At 44.6% G+C, this 20500-nt stretch overlaps 2 protein-coding genes across 10 annotated transcripts in view; one reads left to right on the top strand and one right to left on the bottom strand.

Moving 5' to 3' along the window:
• The window catches only part of GRIP1 (glutamate receptor interacting protein 1), a 378833-nt gene extending 367695 nt beyond the window's left edge, over positions 1-11138 (top strand). Inside the window, 2 exon segments of the mRNA XM_034643413.1 lie at positions 9342-9488; positions 10631-11138. Of these exon segments, the coding sequence (XP_034499304.1) occupies positions 9342-9488; positions 10631-10858 (375 nt within the window). The 3' untranslated portion in view covers positions 10859-11138.
• A 1063-nt stretch (positions 11139-12201) lies between these two features.
• HELB (DNA helicase B) overlaps positions 12202-20500 on the bottom strand; it is a 33396-nt gene continuing 25097 nt past the window's right edge. For 4 of the 9 annotated variants that reach the window (XM_034643414.1, XM_034643415.1, XM_034643420.1 and 1 more), the window contains one exon: positions 15468-20399. In XM_034643414.1, the coding sequence (XP_034499305.1) occupies positions 19740-20399 (660 nt within the window). In that variant the 3' untranslated portion in view covers positions 15468-19739. Of the gene's footprint in view, positions 12656-15180; positions 15439-15467; positions 20400-20500 lie in introns of those variants that run through there. The other 5 variants (XM_034643418.1, XM_034643417.1, XM_034643416.1 and 2 more) reach the window with 5 other exon arrangements.

Genomic DNA, 20500 nt, shown 5'->3' with positions numbered 1-20500 from the left:
CAGTGAGGGGGAGAAAAAGCAAGAACGCTAGAATAAGATTTCCAAGTTACAAGTAAAGCTGCCCAATGACTTATAGGGAAATAAAAGCCAGGCCTTCAAGGTCGTCTCTTCATTGCAACTCTACCCGGCCAGGCTCAGTCTGCATCTACTACTTTCCAGCAAGTTGCCATCCACCTTTGCAGGGCCTGAGCTCTGAGCACTAGACATGTAAGTCCCAACAAAGTTGCAGCCCCCCAGACTCAGATGGCCCTCGGGTGGTGTGAGGGCTCCAGTGTGCCTTACTTCTTAGTTTTCTGTCTTCATTTTGTCACTTGGTCCAGGATCCAGCACCACGCCTCTTCAGAAGTGTTAATATCTTCCCTTGAGTCTAGCTCTGGCCGGGGACCATTCATCTCATCCTGATGTTTTTATGTCTCTCTGTGGTGATCAAATATGTTCATTTATAGGTTGTAAGATACCGTATTATCTATAGGATGTTCACTTCCAGTGGCGTACACTCGGAGGGTCACTCTGTTCCCGCGGTCCTTGAGGGTAGCCTGCCGGACCTCTTCCTTCCCCACTGCTCTGTCCTCTTACCTGGCTGGCTATTGTAAGGATTACGTTGATAATGGTCTTGCCCAGGGCTTGTCTCTTTCTTTCCCTTAGATAGACACAGAGCTCTCTCCTTGTTCTGAGGATCTTTGGAGTGTCTGACCACAGCAATACGTGGAAAGAGGAGATAAAATCGAGACCATCAGCACTCATTGCAGCGGGGGTTTGGTCTGTTGTATGTCACTTGTCATCCTTCCTGAATGGCAGCGAGCCTGGCCCTGAATTCCCACAGGCCCAGGGGCTAAGCAGAGGGCATGCCTCCCACCCAGCAATTCAGGTGGCCCCTGGAGCGAGGAGGCCCACATAGACCTGAGGAGAATGGAGGTCAGTAGGGTGCAGAGGGAATCGGGAAGGGTCAAGAACTGGAGGAGAGCCAGGCCAGGGCAGACCTGGGAGCCTGAAATCAGAAGCCGGGGCAGAGGGAGCACGTGCTGAGTAACCAGTGGGCAGTGCTGAGAAAAACGCTGGAACAGAGACTCTGCCAGCTAACCAACTTGGCGGTGGCTGTGGCAAGGGGAAGGGGCCGGGGGCAGGGTTGCCAGGTGAACTGGGGAGAGTCCCTGGGCCCTGGACTCAGTTCATCCCAAAGATGTTGCCAAAGGTTCTTGGTCTCCTTATGAAAGAATTCAAGGATAGACACACAACATGGTGGACAAGTGACACAGCATTAAAGTGTACAGAAGTGAAAGTATACTCTGGAGGTGTGAGATTGGGTAAGCGAGAGAGAGAGAGAGAGAGAGCGTGCGAGAGAGAGAGCTGCGCACCCTGGAGTTTGGGTTTCTGTCTTTTATTGACAGCTGTTAATAAGGAGCAGAACATTCATTACTCGGGGCGGAGATGCAGAGTTTCATGCGTTTCCTTCCTTCCTTGGTCAGGGGTTTCCTGTCATGGCACCTGCCATCTTGGGCCTGTCCAGTCCAGCTTCTTTGGAGTGCTGCCAGGACAGGCGTCTGACTTTCCTGATAGCTGGCCATGACTTTCTCATTGCTGGCCACCAGGCATCCTGTTGGAACTGAACTAATGGCCTTCTCTGACAGCAGAGCTGGCAATAACTAGGTGACCAAGGTGCCTGTGGCTTGGTTTGATCTGCTGGAGAATCTGGAGACTGATCTAGCTCTTTTCTCTTTGATGTGCTGTGAAATGAGAGAGGTGGAGTCGCTCTGACATGAATTGGGGAAGCAGCACATAAATCCACCTCAGATCTTAAGGACTTGTGATGCTCCCTTGCTTGGGACTCAGCTCTCCAAGGGCCAAGTCAGTCCTGACTTGCTCCTACTTAGAGCCAGAATCCACGCTACTGACTCTGGCCTTGTTGAGCCCCTACTTTTCAAGCCCGTGGTGCCACATGCTTGCTGGGAGCAGCAGGAAGCAGTGTATGAAGCAGCTGTCCCTTTCTCTCCTCTGCCAAGGAGCCTCCCCAGACAGGAAGGCAGCAGCTGCCTTTCCTGACCCAGTTTGTCTTGAAGCCCAGTTTGAGTGGCATAAACTGAAATCACTTCCTCTTGGGCTGGAAGAATGCAGTTGGAAAGGCCATACCTTTGTTTTCTTCCAGCCCCACAAGGAGTATAGGATTATCCTCAAAGCCAACAATACCTGAATTATCAGGTTTAAGGGAAGAGAGCTGCTCCAGTGATGTCTGTAAGAATAAATCCAAATGCCTGGTGATTTATGGGAAAACTAGTACCGTCTCTGACAAATAGGTGTTGGTTTGGCCCTTAAGGCCCATCAGGCCAGGGGCTGAACGATAAGAAGGCTGCCAGGGCTTAGAAACTGCTTCTGGGATAGCTGTCACTTGCCGTGACTTGCTCAAGATAGTAGACACAATTGCCTTTAAAATCCAAGGGGGAGCATTGCCTCTGTTGCTTAAAGATTTTCACATATTTCAAAACTGAAAACAGAAACATTAGGTTTCTAATCTTTGCCTTGAGGGCATTGTTCAGACATGTGGATAGACTTGCTTAGAAATAGAAAACAAGGCACAACTTGAATTGTGGTGAACCCTTCTGCCTCCTGTTAAAGCTTCTGTTCCCAGGAGGGTTAGAAACAATTGCAGCGTGTGCTGGTGAATAGTTAAAATTGAACTGAGCTTTGTAGAACTGTATTCTTGCCCAGAGTTACGTTTCAAGAGGCTCACTGGCTCTTTATAGAAGAGAAAAATCTAGCCTTGTGTTCGTAATCCAGCTTCCCCGGCTGCATCCTTCGGTTAGCACCGAATAGAGACCCACATGAGAAATTTTGGTTCACATGAGCCAGAGTGGACCCCGAAGAGCTCTAGGAGCAGGAGTTGATGCAGATGTTCATGGAAAGCCACAAAGGGGCTCTGGTCAGAAGAAACACAGCAGACGTGATAAATTATTCCTCTTTAGCTTGTTGGGCAGCTGGAAATGGATAAAGGCTGCCTGACCAGCGAGGAGATTATATGTCCAGGAAAAAAAAAATCATGATTTAGTGGAAGGAGCACAATAAATGAGGTCAGATATTCAAGCGTTGCATCCTACAGCTTATACGTTCCAAGGAAGACAAGTACGTCCATCAACCTGTTTAAGAGTCGGTGTTCTCATTAGCAGGAAGGGAATAATTCTGCTGCCCAGAGTTGCTAGGAGTTCAAAAGCAATCATATGGAGGAAAGCGCCTGGGTAAGGAATTCATCTGTGGGGGAAAAAAAAAAAAAAGAAGTGACTTAAACCCTGGAATCCTTCGAATTCTTTGTGGACAGGAAATAAATCAGAAGTAACTACCACGGATCTCCATGCAAGCAGGAGGGCAGCAGTGACATGGCACAATTTATTGTTGCTGCTGTGAGAGCAGCCAGCTGTACGCCCTCTTTTTGTGAATTATGGATTCTTGGAATCTTAGCTTTTGTGTCATGTTGAAATAATTTCTTTTTTGTTATTGGCTATCTCCAGGAGACCCGTAGAGTTGGCTATTAAAATTCAGTGTCCTCTAACCTGAGGAAATCTTTCCAGAGAAACAGATTAATCTCACATGTAAACCATTGATTAGCCTCTCATCTTGAAGAGATTGCCATCCCGTCTAAGGCTCCGAAACACCATGTCTCTTGGGCAGCAACTCTGACCTGAAATGAGCTAATCTGCTGACCTGCTCTGGCTGACATCCCACTTGAATATTTTGGTTAATGTGTGACCACGGACTGGTGTTGGCGTTACTTGGTGTCTCGCCTGAGTTCTGGCTATGGAGCTGACATCCAAGAATCACAGGCCAATTGAGCAATGAAGAGCTTCACTATTATTCTAGGCCCACACCAAATGTTCCCCCCAATGCACGGATACTGGTTCACTGTGTTGGAAAACCTGTCTCAGATAGAAGACAGAAACGGGCTTCTTAATGTCCATTGCAAGCATAGGCTTTGCGACCCTGACATTCGGGTACACCGAAAGAGCGTGCCTGGGGCTGCAGAGCAGATGCCAGTCTGCTTACCCATCCAGCCATTAGCACAGGTCCCTAGGACCTTCCCCCATGCCTAGCTGCAAGTGGAAAAGAGAGAAGTAGGAGGCACAGCCCTCTAGGAGTGGTGATGGTCCCTGCCCCAGGTGGGCTACTTGTCACATGGTGAGAAACAAAGATGCAAAAGGGGGCAGAAGGACAAGAAATCCCACAGAGAAGGCACAGACATAGCCAAAGAGGGGCACAGAAGCAGCACCTTGGGCAAAGAGATTTCATCCACTAATAAAGAGGGCCTCAAAATGGCAGACTCTCACCAGTCCTGTTAGCTATTTGCTTCAGTCTCCTCCTCCTCCCCCTCCTTCTCCTTCCTCCTTCTCCAATTTGGCCTTTTCTCCCTATTCCTCTTCTTCCTTTCTTTGCGAAAGGAGCATGAGGATGGAAGGGAAGGAACTAGAATATAAAATGTTTCCTAAAAATGTTTCCTCCAACTAAGGTACCTTGGAGGAGCGGCTGATTCCAGACTGGGAGCAGGAGATACTCAGGATGAGTCATGATACCATGAGCCAGAAAGCAAAGAAGTTATCAAAACAAATGAGTCATATCAAAAGGACGCAGAGGCTAACATGAAAGACTCCCCTTGGCCAAAGATGAGAAAATTTGAGCACCCAAAAGAATAATGATGAAATTACTTGAAATATGACATCTGTATGTAAACCCAGGTGTTCACAGTGATACTTCACAAAAGTAATCCCTCCAGAAAAAAATGTCTTTGGGACACCAGTAGAGGTGTTTAGTGTACTAATTCCCTATACTAAAAAGGAAAGGAAAGAATCGGCATTCGTTCTGCCTTTCTGGTTCAACATGCACATCAAAGTAACCGAGCGGCGCTATTTGAAGAAAGGAGAGTCTTCTTTATGAAAGAATCCTAGCTAACAAATATGGAAGATACAGGATTAGAAAAAGACTATCACTCTGCAGCCCCTAATGAAATTATTCCGACAATGGTCATCAGTGGTCAAAAACATCTAGATGAGAGATTGATGGGGAACCTCACAATGAAGACATTAGCCGTCCTCCCCTGAACCCACCCAAAGTGGGACAACTAAAAATTGAATGATGTGATGTCGTGGGAAGCACCCTGCAGCAACTGTGATCCATTCACACCCCTCGCCACAAAGCTTACCCCGCCTCCAGTCAAGGACCCAGGGTCACATTCGTGTGGAGGGGCACGAGGACTAGAAGAACACAGTGCACGACAGATACAGTTCCTGCAACAAGTCAGCAGCATGGGGCCATGCTTTAGACAAGAGGACGTGTAGAGACCTCACATTCACGTGTCGACCTTGATGGAATCCCAATCTGAAAAAACCAACTCTAAAAACCACTTTTGAGACAGGGACATTTTGTTATGGACTAGCTGTTGGAGGATATCAGGGAATCAGGATGAATTTGGGAATGAATTCGTGACACTGAGGTTATGTAAAAACAGTGATCTTGGTTTTTTAGAGATTCATCCTGAGGTATGTAGGAGTGAAATCACTTAAGGACTGTCATTTGCCTTAAAATAAGCCCCCAAAGAAGAAGAAAGAAAGGTGGACTGAGCGGGGGTGGGGCAAGTTCTTGATGGTGGTTGGATCTGAGCGATGAGTTTATGGGGATTCGTTGTTTATTCTAACTTCTCTACTCATGAATACGTTTGAGTTTTTTCATTAAAAAATAGCTTTCTCGTAACTAAACTTACCGTGGTAATGATTTTGCAATATATATATGTCCAGTCATGATGCAGTCTGCCTTCAACTTTTACAGAGCTGTATGTCAATTATATCTCAACACAACTGGAAATTTTAAAAAAAATTTTTTTTAAATAGTTCTCACCAATACCCACTCTCTCCACCTTAGGAAAGGGGCAGAACTCTTCCTGTCCTGTGGCCTGAGGCCAAATCATAATTATTGAGGGACCTAAAAATTCTTCTCTGTAACGAGTGCTTTTTAAGCAGCCACCTGCTTGGTAAAGAGAAAGCGTGCTGTGGGGATACCTGAGCTTGACAGTCACAGCCACCGGGGTTTGAACCGCTTCTCTGTAAACAAGTTCCTAACCCTCCATGAGCTTTCATATCCCTGTGTGACCTGCTCCGCAGACTTGATAGAGTCGGTAACGTCCTGTTTACTTTCTAGTCTATTCACTCGGGACCCGCAGGCTTTATCACCTGTTGACAAGAAGTCCAGTATTTCCTGCTGGGGGACCCTCCGTCTCAACCTCCCCTCCTGGCCAAGAAGGGAGCTTCCTCAGCCCTTAGGCAGGGCCAGCCTGACTGCGATGTCAGAGGTGGTCTCACCTCTGATGGCCACACGGTGGCGCCATGGGAGCTTCGTGCTGCCCCGGCCCCAGCCACCCCCAGCCGCCTCCAGCCACCCGGCCCCTGCAGCCTTGCGAATTCCCAGCGGAGCCCTGGGGCGGGAAACGGTGGGGCCCGGCTTGAATTAAATCCGTGTTAGTGCACGCTGACGGCACATCTTGGCCAGTTCTGATGGTTTCCAAACTCAACCACAAACCGTAAGAGAGCTGACCTCTAGGAAACAAACGGAGGGTTGCTGGAGGGGAGTTTGGGGTGGGGGATGGGGAACTGGGTGCCGGGCATTGAGGGCACGTGATGTAAGGAGCACCGGGTGTAGTCTGCAACTGACGAATCACTGAACTCCGCCTCTGAAACTAATATAAAAAAAAAATCATTTCTGTCAAATAAAAAACGAACTAGTGATTTCATTACTCAACAAACACTAACCGTACTATGTGGCAGACACGGGTTCAGGATATCAGTGAACGAAAGGAAGATTCTTCCCCCACCTCAAGGAGCTTGGGAGCCGGGTGCATCTTCAGTATGCTAAGGCCCTCTGAGCCCAGGTCACCAATAAAAGCTCCTCCTCACCTCCTGAGGGCCGTCGGTCTGGAGGGAGCTCCCTCACTCGTGCAGTTTGAACCTAATTCTCTCCCCGTGCATTATCAGGGTGCCTGTCGGATGGGGGTTGGGTTTTACTAAGCGACACACGCATCTGCAGACACACCCGCGCAAACACACACACACTGCCCCCTCCCACAGTGAGGTAAGGCTTTCTCCTTTATACCTATAGGACGACGGGATCCTCCCGTAGAAATCGGGTCATTTCAGACTTTAAACTTCATATACACCACCTCACTTAACACAGAGGCGCTTACCCACCTCGCAGGGTTGTTAGGAGGATGAAATCAGATATCTTCACTGGACATAAACTCACGAAGACTATGTTTTGCTCACTGCTATATCTTTTTGTTTTTTTAACTGCTGCATCCTTAGTCCTTAAAAGAGCGCCTGGCACATGGTAGGGCATGTGCGCGTGCGCACAGACACACACACACACACACACACACACACACACACACACACACACACGAGAGGGACCGAGCCTGCAGAGAGTATCATCCCATTAAACAGTAGTTCCCTCGATTCTTTTCAGAGCATGGAATAGCCCCGTGCATGCGGAGGACCACCCGGAGCAATTGCACCGCGTGCACGGATCCCCAGGGTTCGGCGGGTGCCAAGTCAGTCAGTCCGGCCAGGGTCCGAGAGTCTGCGTTTTAACTTGCTCCTGAGAGATGGTGATGCTTCTGGTCAGGACCTCACTTTAACTTGCAAGGCACATTTTTTTCTTTCTCTTAAAGCAAAGTTGCAACAAAATTCTGGCCCCTTTCCTTCTAGTGCACTTGCAGAAAGAGGCAGGTAGTGGTAGAATGTGTATATGTCTTAATCCAGAGGATCCAAGGTGCCATGGATTATGCAACACACCTGATCTCAGGGATTTTAAAATAGGAAAAATAAAGCCTATCTTAGAGCCTATGACATAGGGCATTTTGAATGGCAGTAGTTCATAATGGTTGAGAGTTTAGTGTCTGGAATCAGGGCCCCACTATTCATTACCTTGTGACCTTGGGCGAACGACTTAACCTCTATAAAATTGAATTTCCTCACCTCTAATGTGGGAATAACCACGAGGGCTGCCTGGTGAATAGTATAGACTCGGCCCCAGCTTGGCATTTTAGCTCTCAGCCTAGTAAAATAAAGAACCACAAACACCACTTTTTGTAGTTCCTTCAATATTCCCTACTTCTCTGAAATAAAGTAACTGGGTATAAAAAATAGACCTGTTTTATCTTTACCTTTTGCCCTCTGTAGCCCTGAAGTTTTTACTATTTTACAAGAACATATTCATGTATTTGTGTGAAAATAAAATAAAATATTTTTAAAAACAATTAAAGTAAAATGATATATTAGCCCAGATCAGTGCTCGAAGAGTGCATCAGTCTGTATGCAGGGCATTGGGCAAAACTTAGTGCTATCAGTGGCCAGCTGAAAACATTCAATGAGCGCCAAGTGCTAAGTATGGCCCCTGGCAGGGTCCAGGACAGGGGTGCTCAGTACATGTTACACATACATGGGTTTGCCTCTGGAAGGCAGCCTTTTCTCTCTGTCATTCACTCCTGTTCCCCAGCACCCGGAACCATGCTTAGAACAGGGTAGGGACTCGGTACACAGTCGGTGAATGTAAGCGTGATTGGCTGAATGTCTGAACCTCAGACTAACTCTTGCAGGAAGATGGAGGCATGAGGATCGGGGGAAGCTTTGGCTGGCAGGTGGCCATAGGTGCAGAGGGAACCGGTGAGGCCTGTAGCCGAGAAGGGTGAAGGACTTGAGTTGCTAAACCAAAGCCCAGTTGCTATTCAAGCTGGCCCCCAGAGCAAGGTGTTGGTTAAAAGAACACTTTGAGGTCTTTTAACTCATGTTTGCTGTCAGTACTGATGTTCTGATTGGGATACCATAGCCAATAAAATGATGGACTCCGGGCTGGCAGTTGCTCTAAGGGAGATGATATGCTGAGCACTGTACCCAGCATAGCATCAGGCATGGTGGGCAGGAAGGTAAGGCCTTTGGCTTCCTCCTGATACCCAGCAGGGGCAACGGGCTGCTCCAGGAAAACAGAGAAGTCCACCTGCCCCCGGGGGTGGGAGTGTGGGGGTGGGGTGGGAATCCTCACCTGTGTCTGAGGGCTGCCATTAATCACAACAAGGAAGACTGGAACTCTCCAGCAGTTCGCCTTCTCCTTCCTTTTCAGTTCTGGGTGGGACTTCACAAATTCCAAGGCTGTTCTCGGAGAAGGGGAAAAGCTGCAGGAGTGTGGGGAGCTGCCTAATATATTACAAATCTATTTTGTTACTGAACAAATTAGTTTGAAAAGATTGTTGGACAAGAAGTTTCACCCACAAGAGTCTGCAGCCAAGCTGAATGCCTCCTTCACATTCTCTCACTTTCCAGGTGACCCTGTACAAGAGCTCTGATATGGAGGACTTTGGGTTCAGTGTAGCAGACGGCTTGCTGGAGAAAGGAGTGTATGTCAAAAATATTCGCCCAGCTGGGCCAGGAGATCTCGGTGGCTTAAAGCCCTATGATAGACTCTTACAGGTAAGACTGCAGGTGAAGTTTTGATTCATTTCACTTCTCAAAGTCTTACTCGATCGATGCCTACCCACCTTTCTTTGCCTTATGACAAGATGAGGGGCCCCTAGGGCAGGGGGAGACCCCAGGGAAGGAGACCAGATGCTTGTGTCAGACCCGAGTCCTTTCTCCTTCAGTGGATCCTGGCAGAGCAGTCTGGGAGGCAGGGGGCCGTTTGGATCATCGCTCAGAAGAGATGTTAGCACCAGATCTAGGAGATTTAGGCCACTGAAGGCATGTGTTTGCATAAAGTCACCTATGGTGGGCTTAAAGTGAGAAAGAGAAGAGAACCAAGGCTAGAATCCTGAGAAAAACAAATTTAAAGGACAGGAAGAGATAAAGGCAGGAAAGAACTGAAAGTGAATTAAAATGGTAAGAGGATCAAAACAAACAGTGTCATAAAGAGCCAAGGAAGGAGAGCTTTAAGGATGATGAGTGGGTGTCAAGTGCAGCCCGTGCTAAAGGCCAAAGTGCACGAGACCTGGAGACACCGTTCCTGTATTGGACACTTGGGGTCAATCGTACAATGTCAGTGTCAGGTTCCAGACGTGAGAAGATTGAGAATGCAAGGCAGAGAGCGGAAGCAGCTTGTAGATGGGTTAAAACCCTTGCTGCGGAAGAATAAGGAGAAATGAAAGAAGATGAGCACGTATGTAAGCTGAGAGGTGGATGGGCTCACTTCTGAGAGGTAGTTCAGCATCGTGGTCAAGAGCACGGCTTTGAAGTCAGCCAGACTGCCTGGGGTCACATGCCAGCTGGGCCACTTACCAGCTGCTGTTTGAGGCAAATCTCTTCGCCACTCTGTGCCTCACTTACCTCACCTGGAAACTGAGGATAACGTTCCGCCGTTGGAGCACCTGCCGCGAGCGGGGCTGTGTGCCCAGCCTGGGATGTTAGGGTGTGTCCCTGTTCCCTGCTCTCAAGGGCCTTATGGGTTAGTAGCAAAGACTAAGTGAGCCAATGGCCACCTCCTGGTGTGCTCAGAGAAGGGATAGACCTCTCTGCAGGCTGCTCGTTTAGGCACCTCAGGACACCTGTTACACCGGAAGCATTACTCTGGTGTTGGGAATTACAACAAAAATGCAAAACGGCTCTTCTTGATTTTTCAGGTTAATCATGTCCGAACGAGAGACTTTGACTGCTGCCTTGTTGTGCCCCTCATAGCAGAATCTGGTAATAAGCTGGACTTGGTTATTAGTAGAAACCCACTGGCTTCACAGAAGTCTATAGAACAGACTCTACCAGGAGGAGAATGGAGTGAACAGAACAGTGCTTTTTTCCAACAGCCTAGTCATGGTGGTAATTTGGAGATACGAGAACCCACTAACACATTATAGCAATGCTTTTTATAAAGCAGGACAAAAGACAATATCTACATGGTGCTAAAAAATCCCTTTAAGATTTCTGTGGCATTGAAAGCACAGATATCACGTGGCATTAACTGCAAGCACAGGGGTCTTTTAAATCTCTCTCATGGCTCATGTTCACTTCCCCTTTCAAGCTGAAGATGTTTCTTTCTTGGTGACGGCAATGGTATATGGCAGGCCGTTCCCTGCTGGGCCCAGTGGTAGAGAAAAAGAAAAATATATAGGCCGCCCCTTCCCCCCCCGATTAACATCAGAGGAAATTTTTTACAAGTTCATCTTCCAATCACTTTTTAAAAAGAGAAACCTCTGTTTGAAATTATTCTCTATGACAATTTCCTTAATTCACTTTGAAATCAGAGTTTCTTACTATGAAGTCAACATTAAGAACTTGACCAACAAGGCTTGTCACAAAGCTGGCTCTCCTAGGGGAACTGGAGTTTGAGACGTGGCTGGGACTGCTGCCATGGGAGGGGTCTAGGTGTAACATTAAGTTATCTTAAAATGTTTCAGCGATGATGCACGTAGGAGACCATAATAGGTGGTGGTAAATGTTTTGCCCCAATATAGGAATGATGTATGCTATTCCCTATGCAACAAATTAACAAACAGGATATGTCTTGTGACCTGTTTTTTTTTTTTAAGGACACACTTTTAATAGCAGCAAATCTCTGATAATGAATTAGAGTGCTTAGTAACACTGAGAATTAGTTATTTTTAAAATTCAAGACTAAGAATTTAAGAGAGAATGAGGAATCTATTAAAATGAGGTTTATCTTACTGATAGGCAAATCAAACTCATCTTGCTTGCCATGTTTTGAAAACTGGATATAGAGGGGTGTACAGCACATGTACCTTCTGACGACACTGGACTATCTTTTGTTCTGAGCCATGCTACTTTACTGAAATTGTAAATACATCTTTCACAAAATGCATTGCCAATTATTACCATCCCTCAAAGCAATAAACTGTGACAGTTGCTTTTAAGATGTTTGTCAGCAACTGTTCTCATTTGTTCAGATCTGTTGAATAGTTACGCTAATAACTGGTATTTGGTGAATATTTAAAGAAAAATAGATCTGTATATTGATTGTAGAATCTCCATATTGAAATGATTATTTTCCAAACATTTTCGTTTCGGTCAATGATTCCAACAACTGCTTAGGTAAAGCATTTGAACACTGTGTCCTTTGTTTAAGGAAAAAGCTCACCTTTCTTTTTGTGCAGAGAAATATATTATTTCAACCATATTTCACAACCCGCCAGGGCAAGAGAGTATAAAGCAGAATCATGTTAAGAGAAAAAAAGATCATGAGTCACTTAAATATGTATTTTTATTTGTAACAAACAAGTATTAAGCTGTAAAGTATTTTTGTACAAATTTAATACTTTAATAGCATGGTATTTATCGTCTATGTATGGTTTTGGGGAATTCAAAATTGTTGCAAATATTTGTATGGAAAAAAAAAACCCTCTACCAAATGGAATAAACAGTGATTTTAAAAAGCCAAAAATTATGGCATGCGGTTTTTTTGGTGCTTTGATTATATTTCATTGTTCTGGATGAGCCCTACAGTGTACAATGCTTATTATTATAGAATTTTCTAAAGGGGGTAGGTTTTGCCATAAACTTGAAAAGCAGCATGGAAGAATGGGAAGAACATGGGTTTTAAAATCAGATCTGGGTTTGAATTCCAGCTCTGGTACTCAATGGTGGTATAAAATTTCCCCACCTGTGGTACTGAAGGTCCTATCTGCACTCCAGGACTGCTGTAAGGACAAGATATAAAAGATATGTTTAAGTCCAAAACAGTCTGCAGACAGAAATACTCCCACAGTAATTATACATTTATTTTAGGCAACAAAAATAGACTTTAACTCTATCTTTAACTGATCTTTAACTCAGATCATAATAACATCTGCCCTCAGAGGACATTCGTGTATTCTATGAAATACATTTATATAAACTATTTAAATGTACCGATTTTAATGTATGCTATCTTAAAAAAAAAAAAACTACACTGTAGTCCCAACGTTTTCATTTTTGCAGACTATCTTGCAGGTCTTGTAAGTTTACAGGAACAAGGCAAGGATATCCATTCTCACCACTTCTTTTTAATAATTTATTAAAGGATCTAGCCAGAGCCTCAAAACAAGAAAATTAAATAAAAGGCATCCAGATTGGAAAGAAGTAAAACTGTCCCTATTTGCAGATGATATAGCCTCATATATAGAAAATCCCAAGGAATCCACTAAAAACATATTAAAACTAATAAGAGTTTAGCAAGATTGAAAGATACAAGATCAACTGTATTTCTATATAGTAGTAATGAACAAACCAAAAATAAGGGGGAAAAAATTCCATTGACGTTAGGATCAAAAATAAAATACCCAGGAATAAATTTTTAAAATGCGAAACAGGGGCACCTGGGTGGCTCAGTCAGGTAAGCATCTGCCTTCAGCTCAGGTCATGATCTCAAGGTCCTAGGATCGAGCCCCATGTCAGGCTCTCTGCTCAGTGGGGAGTCTGCTCTCCCGCTCCCTCTGATCCTCCTCCCTGCCTGTGCTCTGTCTCAAATAAAATCTTTTTTAAAAAATTTTTAAAATATAAATAAAAAATGCAAAACAAAGCACTGTTGAAAGAAATGAGAGAAGACATAAACAGAAAGACATCCCATGTTCATGGATCAGGAGACTTACTATTAAGAAAGCAATACTTCCCAGATCTATACATTCAATCACCCCTCAAAATCCCAACTGTCTGTTTTGCAGAAACTGACAAGCTGATCCTAAAATTCATATGGAAGTGCAAGGGACTCAGAATAGTCCAAAAATCTTGAAAGAGAAGAACAAATTGGAGGGCTCACTTTTCTTGATTTCAAAATAAAGCTAACAAAGGGCATGGTGCTGGCATAACAATAGATGTATACATTAATGGGACAGAATCAGAAACTCAAAATCCAGGATCCATAAATCCTTCACATTTATGATCAATTGATTTTTGATAAGGGTGTCAAGACACATGAACAAGGAAAGAATAGTTTCTTCAAGAAATGGAGCTGGAACAACTGGGTATCCACATGCAAAAGAACGAAGTTGGACCCTTACTTCACCATACACAAAGATCAACTCAAAAGGAATCAAAGTGCTAAATGTAAGACCTAAAACTATTTAAATTCTTAGGAGAAAAACAGGAGTAAACCTTCATGACTTTGGATAGGCAGTAGTTCCTTAGATCTAACACCAAAGCATAAGCAACAACAAAAATGAGATACACTGGACATCATCAGAATTGAAAATCTGTGCGTCAAAGGACACCATCAAAAAAAAAGTGAAAATAAAATCCACAGTTCAGGGGGAAAAAAATTTTTTTTTTTTGCAAATAACATTTCTAATAGGAGACCCGTATGTAGAATATATAAAGAACGCTTACATCTCGACAATAAAAAGAAAAATAACCCAATTTAAAAATGGGTAAAAGATCTGAATAGACATTTCTCCAAAGAGGTCATGCAAATGACCAATAAGCACATGAAAAGATAATTAACATCATTAGCCATAAGGAAAATGCAAGTCAAAAAAAGACTGAGGGAGGGGTACCTGGCTGGCTCAGTCAATAGAATGTGACTCTTGATCTTGGGGTTGTGAGTTCAAGACCCACACTGGGTGCAGAGATTACTTTAAAAAAAAATAAAATCTTTAAAAAAAAACCATACTGAAATATCACTTCACACCTACTGAATGGCTATAATCCAAAAGTCAGATAATCACAAGTGTTAGAGAAGAATGTAGAGAAACTGGAAACCTCACATCCCAAGTCTGAATAGAAAATGGTGCAGCTGCTTTGGAAAACAATCTGGCAGTTCCTCAAAAGGTTAACTAGAGAGAGTTACCATACGACCAAACAATTCCACTCCTAGGTATATAATTAAATTAAAGTATATGTCCACAGAAATCTTGTGCACGGATGTTCATAGTAGCATTTTATAATAGCCAAAAAGTGGAAACAACCCACATGTCCTTCACCTGATGAACAGAGAAATTCAATGTGCTATATCCACACAATGGAGCGTTGTGTGGGAATAAAAGGAGATGAAGCGGGGCGCCTGGGTGGCACAGCGGTTAAGCGTCTGCCTTTGGCTCAGGGCGTGATCCCGGCGTTATGGGATCGAGCCCCACATCAGGCTCCTCTGCTGTGAGCCTGCTTCTTCCTCTCCCACTCCCCCTGCTTGTGTTCCCTCTCTCGCTGGCTGTCTCTGTCTCTGTCAAATAAATAAATAAAAAATCTTTAAAAAAAAAAAAAAAAAAAGGAGATGAAGGTCTTTTGCCTCACGCACTAATGAAAGCAAGATAGGTCAGGAGCAGCTCCACGGGATGTACCCGCAAGGACTTGGCCAGGGTTCCTGATTTCTGCCCCATCAGCTTAAACCGACATGGTCTGATCAGAAAGGCAGTCTCCATAGATGCTGCCAGTTCTTCCATCCGTCCACCAAGGATATAGGCTTCATCGGGTTAGACTGAGCGAGCTTCCTTGCGTGGATTCTCCAAGACATCTACCCAATGAAAGGAACAATACTAGCTCTTTGTACATAACATTTTTTAATCTTTAAAAAGAGAGAGGTGAAGCACCTCTACGTGCCACAACGGAAAGTCTGAAATCATTCTGCTAGATTAAAGAAGTCGGTCACGAAGGACCACGTATTGTATGATTCCATTTTTATGAAATGTCTGGAACAGACAAATCAAAAGGGACAAAATAAATTAGTAGTTGCCTCGGGCTGGAGGGGATGTGGGGATCAGAACCAAGAGATACAGGGTTTCCTGGGGGGTGGTGGTGGTAGTGATAACAATGTTCAAAAACCCATTATGGTGGGACCAGCACAACTCTGTGAATCTACTAAAAGCCACTGAGTTGTACACTTTAAATGGGTGAATTGTATGTATATCTCACTGAGGCTATTTTTTCAAATATTGGAATAACAGGTAAATTTTTTTCTTAACCTTTTCTTTTACTGTTTAACAATAAATAAAACCATAAAAAAAATAAAAATCACTCTGAGAGAAAATAATTTTCCCAAGTGGAGTATCTTCAAAACAACGTGTTCCTAAAAGAAATGATGATTATGGGACATGATGGAGGTGTGAGCTAATGCAACAGTAGTAATCCTAGGACTATGTAAATGTATCAAATCAACACGGTGTACACCGTGCTATATGTCAATTATATCTCCAATTAAGGGGAAAAAAAAGTACTCCCAACTCAGAAGGTCACGTCCAGGAAAACAGTCCCGGGTGAAGTGGGTCTGGCCAGCAGTGATGGAGCGAGCAGCAACGCTGTTCAACGGGCAGAAGACCCAACGTCCTGAAATGTGTGTCAATAACACCGGAGGTGTAATTCCAGTTTCTCTTGACCATGGCTTCAAATCATTGGCAGAGATCACCCACAATGATCATGGCAGTCAATAAAGGCATTATTGTAAAAATAGAACACTTTCTAAAGTACAGAGTTTAAAAAACCCAAAAACTACATAACAAATTTTGCCTGCATTTATGTCCAGTGCTACCAGTTCTCATGATAACAGATGTTGAAATCATTATGGTTTTCTCTGATCAAATGAATTTAAAATATCTACTAACACGGACAGTTTAAATTAAAACTCCAGTTACATCCTGTTTTATCTCTTGATATTTTGAAGCTATGATGTTCATTTTGTGTTGAGTAGGAAAAAAAAAAGAGAGAGATAATTACTTTTGAGCAATCTGAAATAAAATTAAGTTTCTTGATTTTTTGTGGATATGAAAAGTTGCCTGGGGGTTAAGCGACTTAGTCTCAAATTCTGAAATCTGGAAGACACTTGTGGAGATGATTCCTCCACCTGTAAGGACAGCAATAAAAATAAAGTTAGTTTTGTGAAAATACAGTTTACCCTATGTACCTCCCTTCCCTCTGACTGCTTCTATGGAAGACATAATACATTCCCCAACCCCCACCTTGGAAGATTTGAGCAGACCCAAGCAATCAGGCGCCAGCTCCTTGTGGGATCCTGTCTACTTTTGCTCCCTGTGGTAGCCCCAGCACCCAGCTCTGGGACGGGCAGGAAGAAGTGACTTCTTGCTGAATGAGTACATATATATAATTTCTAACAGTGTGGACACTACATAATTTGGCAGCCCAGTTCAAGATTAAAATGTGGGCCCTTTGTTCAAAGGTAAGAACTTCAAGATGCCAAATGCAAAACATTAAAACAAGTATGGAGTGGTTCTCGGCACAAAGCCCCGTATGATTGACTGCACAGCGTGCACATCCGTGACGCCAGCCTCAGACACGACACCACAATACCAGCGTCCTTGGTACTATTAGCGATCCCCAAGCACAAGGCAAGGGACCAGTACGGTCACAAGAAAGTTTCGCCACCATAGGGAAATGAGAAAAATAAGCATAAGTCAATCTTTCACAATGTAAATCTGTTCAATTTAGAGCACTGTAATGGTTAATTTTATGTGTCAACTTAGCTAAGCCATGGTACCCAGATATTTGGTCAAATATTATTCCAGATGTTTCTGTGAACATATTTTGAGAAGAGAGAAACATTTAAATCAGTAGATGATGAATAAAGCAGGTTACCGTCCATAATGCGGGTGGGCCTCGTTGGATCAACTGAAGGGCTTAACAGAAAAGAGACTGTGACCGCCTCCCAGAAAGAGAATTCTGCCTGCCTTTGGACCCAAACTGTAATATCAACTCTTTGGGTCTCCAGTCTGCTGGCCTGGCCTCCAGGATTTTGGACTTGGCAGCCTCCACAATTATGAGCCAATTCCTTAAATAAATCTAAACACATAGATGACAGATGATAGGTAGGTAGGTAGGTAGGTGGGTAAATAGATAGGGATATAGACAGAGCCCATTGGTTCTGTTTCACTGGAGAACCCTAATACAAGAACTATTTTTGGGGGGGGATTTTATGATTACATCCTTCCTAGATTTTTTTAATGACAAAATGTCATTTTCTTTCAAAATATTCTGGAAATCACTGCTTTATATGATAAATTTTAGAATATTTATACATATGCTTTTATTTAAAGGGACATTTTTGTTTTTCCCTTTTTGGTGGTGGGACATGAGGCCAAAAATAACCCAAAAAACAATGGATCAGGACAATATTCTCTTTCAAAGCTTTTTTTTTTCAAAACCCAAAGCTATTAACCCACAGAAAAGCAAAAGCTTTCATCGAGGAGGGGCTCTGTCATTAGTACCTGCAGAATTTAAATGCTGATTTGGCTCTGAGGTAGCCATGTGGGTATGAAGGAAAGGTAGGGGGACAGCCCTGGTCATTGAAACTGAGCTTTTAGAAACCACACATCTCAATGCACTAGAAAGTCTAGATACAGAAGTCCCTAATTTATCAGGCCTGAGGCTTTGAATTCTTAGTTTCCTCATTTCTAGGGATTTCTGTAGCTGTCACATGCTTCTGGCAAGCCTTGTGAGAAAACTTATCCTCTTCACTTAGAGAACTTTGCCCACACTGGAGCCGTTGGACAGTGACATCAGCCAGTGCTGGACCTTCTGCAGAGCTTCAAAGCTTTGGCAAGCTCAGAGTGTCACTGTTTCTTTGTGCCACCACAGAAACCAGAATTTGCCCGTTCCATGCTGATGCGAAGAAATAAAAGGCAAGAAACTTTTAGGAAATGACTTTCTTTGGAATTTTCTGTTCCAGGCCAAATGCCTTATTATCCCTGGGTCTTTGTAAGAGGTAACACATTCAATTTCAGAAAAAGATATTTTGCTGAGATGGAAATTGCACATCGAAGAGCTGTGATGTGGAGCACAGAACGACACCCCGAATCAGCAGGGATCCTATTACTTCCAAGAAGGAAAAAAAAAAGAAACTTTTCTTACACTACGCCTATTTTTATCACTTTCCTTATAAAACCTGTCCCTCAGCCTCTTTTCCCAATCCTGATTCATGGTACCTGGATCCCCATGGATGCCCAAGCTGGAAGCCTGAGACTCAGCTCAGGCCCAACCCCCCTACACATAACTGACCATTAAATCCCATGCACCCCTACCTCCAAGCATCTCTTCTCCAACCCCATCGCTACCTGACTTCAGATACCTAATCTTTCTGCTCAAACTACTGAAATCATCTTTTTGTAAGGAGCTCATCTGCTATGGCCTCCCAAAACATAATCTGCTGAACTCCAAAGTGACCGTCATAAATTCCAATTCACAGAGCCCTTAAAAGGCATCTAGCGTTCTCCATCACATTCAGGGAAATATCTAATCTCTTTGGAAGAGGCTTTGTGTCTTCCCGACTCTTCCAGGGTCCTCAGCTCAACCTCCATTTGCACGCTGTGTTCCAGCCACAATACCCCATTTCTACGACGGCCTAATACGCCAAGATGTCACACGCTGTGCTTGCCCGGCCCCTCTTAGAAACTGTTTCACTGTCTCCATGCCATGGGGGTCAGAGGCCATACGTCTTCTCCCTTTAGAACTCCGCTTGGCATTGGCAGGTTCCATTAGCATGTTCTCCTCTGGGCTCCCACCATGGCCCCTTCTCTCTGTCACAGCCTTGAAAGCCCGAGGACACTGGAACAAGTCTACTCGCCAGCACATAAAGCAATCCTAAAGCTTCTATTGGAACTTCGTTGGGAGATCATGGATAATTCACCAGCCACTCCAGTGGAAAGTGGGAATTAAATTGAGGCTGTGGCCCACCAAAGGGAGGGGAGGGGGATAAGGAAGATTTGTAGAAAGAAGGTGCAGGACGACCAGTTTCTCCCCGCAAGCCCCCTCGCATCAACAGACTGGCATTGCCTAGAGTGCAGGCCTCAAGCCAAGTGACAGACAGTGCTAGGATCGACCAGGCACAGAAGAGAGGACAGCGACAGAGGTGGGAAAACACTTGGTTTTAAGTGCTACGGCACAATGTAACACTACTGAAAACACACAGCCATGCGTAAGCACACTGAAGTGAGTGACACTTAGCACTGGAGCGCACGAGAACATCACTCCTACCATCCGGATTTTGCTTGGACTTTCGGCATCACTCAGGCCACAGGTTCTTTTGGACCCACGAAGCTCTGATGGATCTTCCTCCGGATCCACTTCATCGGATGAAGATAATTTCCATTCTCCAGGGAAGGCGAACGTCCAGTCATCAGCCGCAGAAGCCCCGCTTCCGGGGACACTGTCTGTCACCCTGGTGGTTGTGACTGGAGGGAGCGGGGATGCTGAGGGCTGTGTGCTCGGGCCTCTGCTCTCTCCAGAGCTCCTCGACAGGGAGGCAAAATCTGCCGGAGACTCACAGCTCACAGAGAGCTCGTTTTGCAAAAAATGTTTCAAGCGAGTTTTTCTGAGAACCCCGTTTCTCATAATCGCACTCCGGAGGTGCGACTCCTCCGCGATGACATACACCCTGCAGCGGCCCCTGGTCACGGCGGTGTACACGTGCTGCCAGTGCTGGCGGCCCGCCCTCCCGACCACGTACACGACCGTCTTCTCCTCGGAGCCCTGGGAAGGAACAACGCAGCAATAAGAGTTAACACCGCATCACAGGCCTACCAAGCCAGGTGAGAGAGGAGTCCTCAAAGTGCGACCTGGCCAGAAGGTTC

Source organism: Ailuropoda melanoleuca, chromosome 15 (assembly GCF_002007445.2).
Source record: "Ailuropoda melanoleuca isolate Jingjing chromosome 15, ASM200744v2, whole genome shotgun sequence".
NCBI lineage: Eukaryota > Metazoa > Chordata > Mammalia > Carnivora > Ursidae > Ailuropoda > Ailuropoda melanoleuca.
The sequence above is the reverse complement of the archived record's forward strand: the minus strand, read 5'-3'. Positions and strand labels throughout refer to the sequence as shown.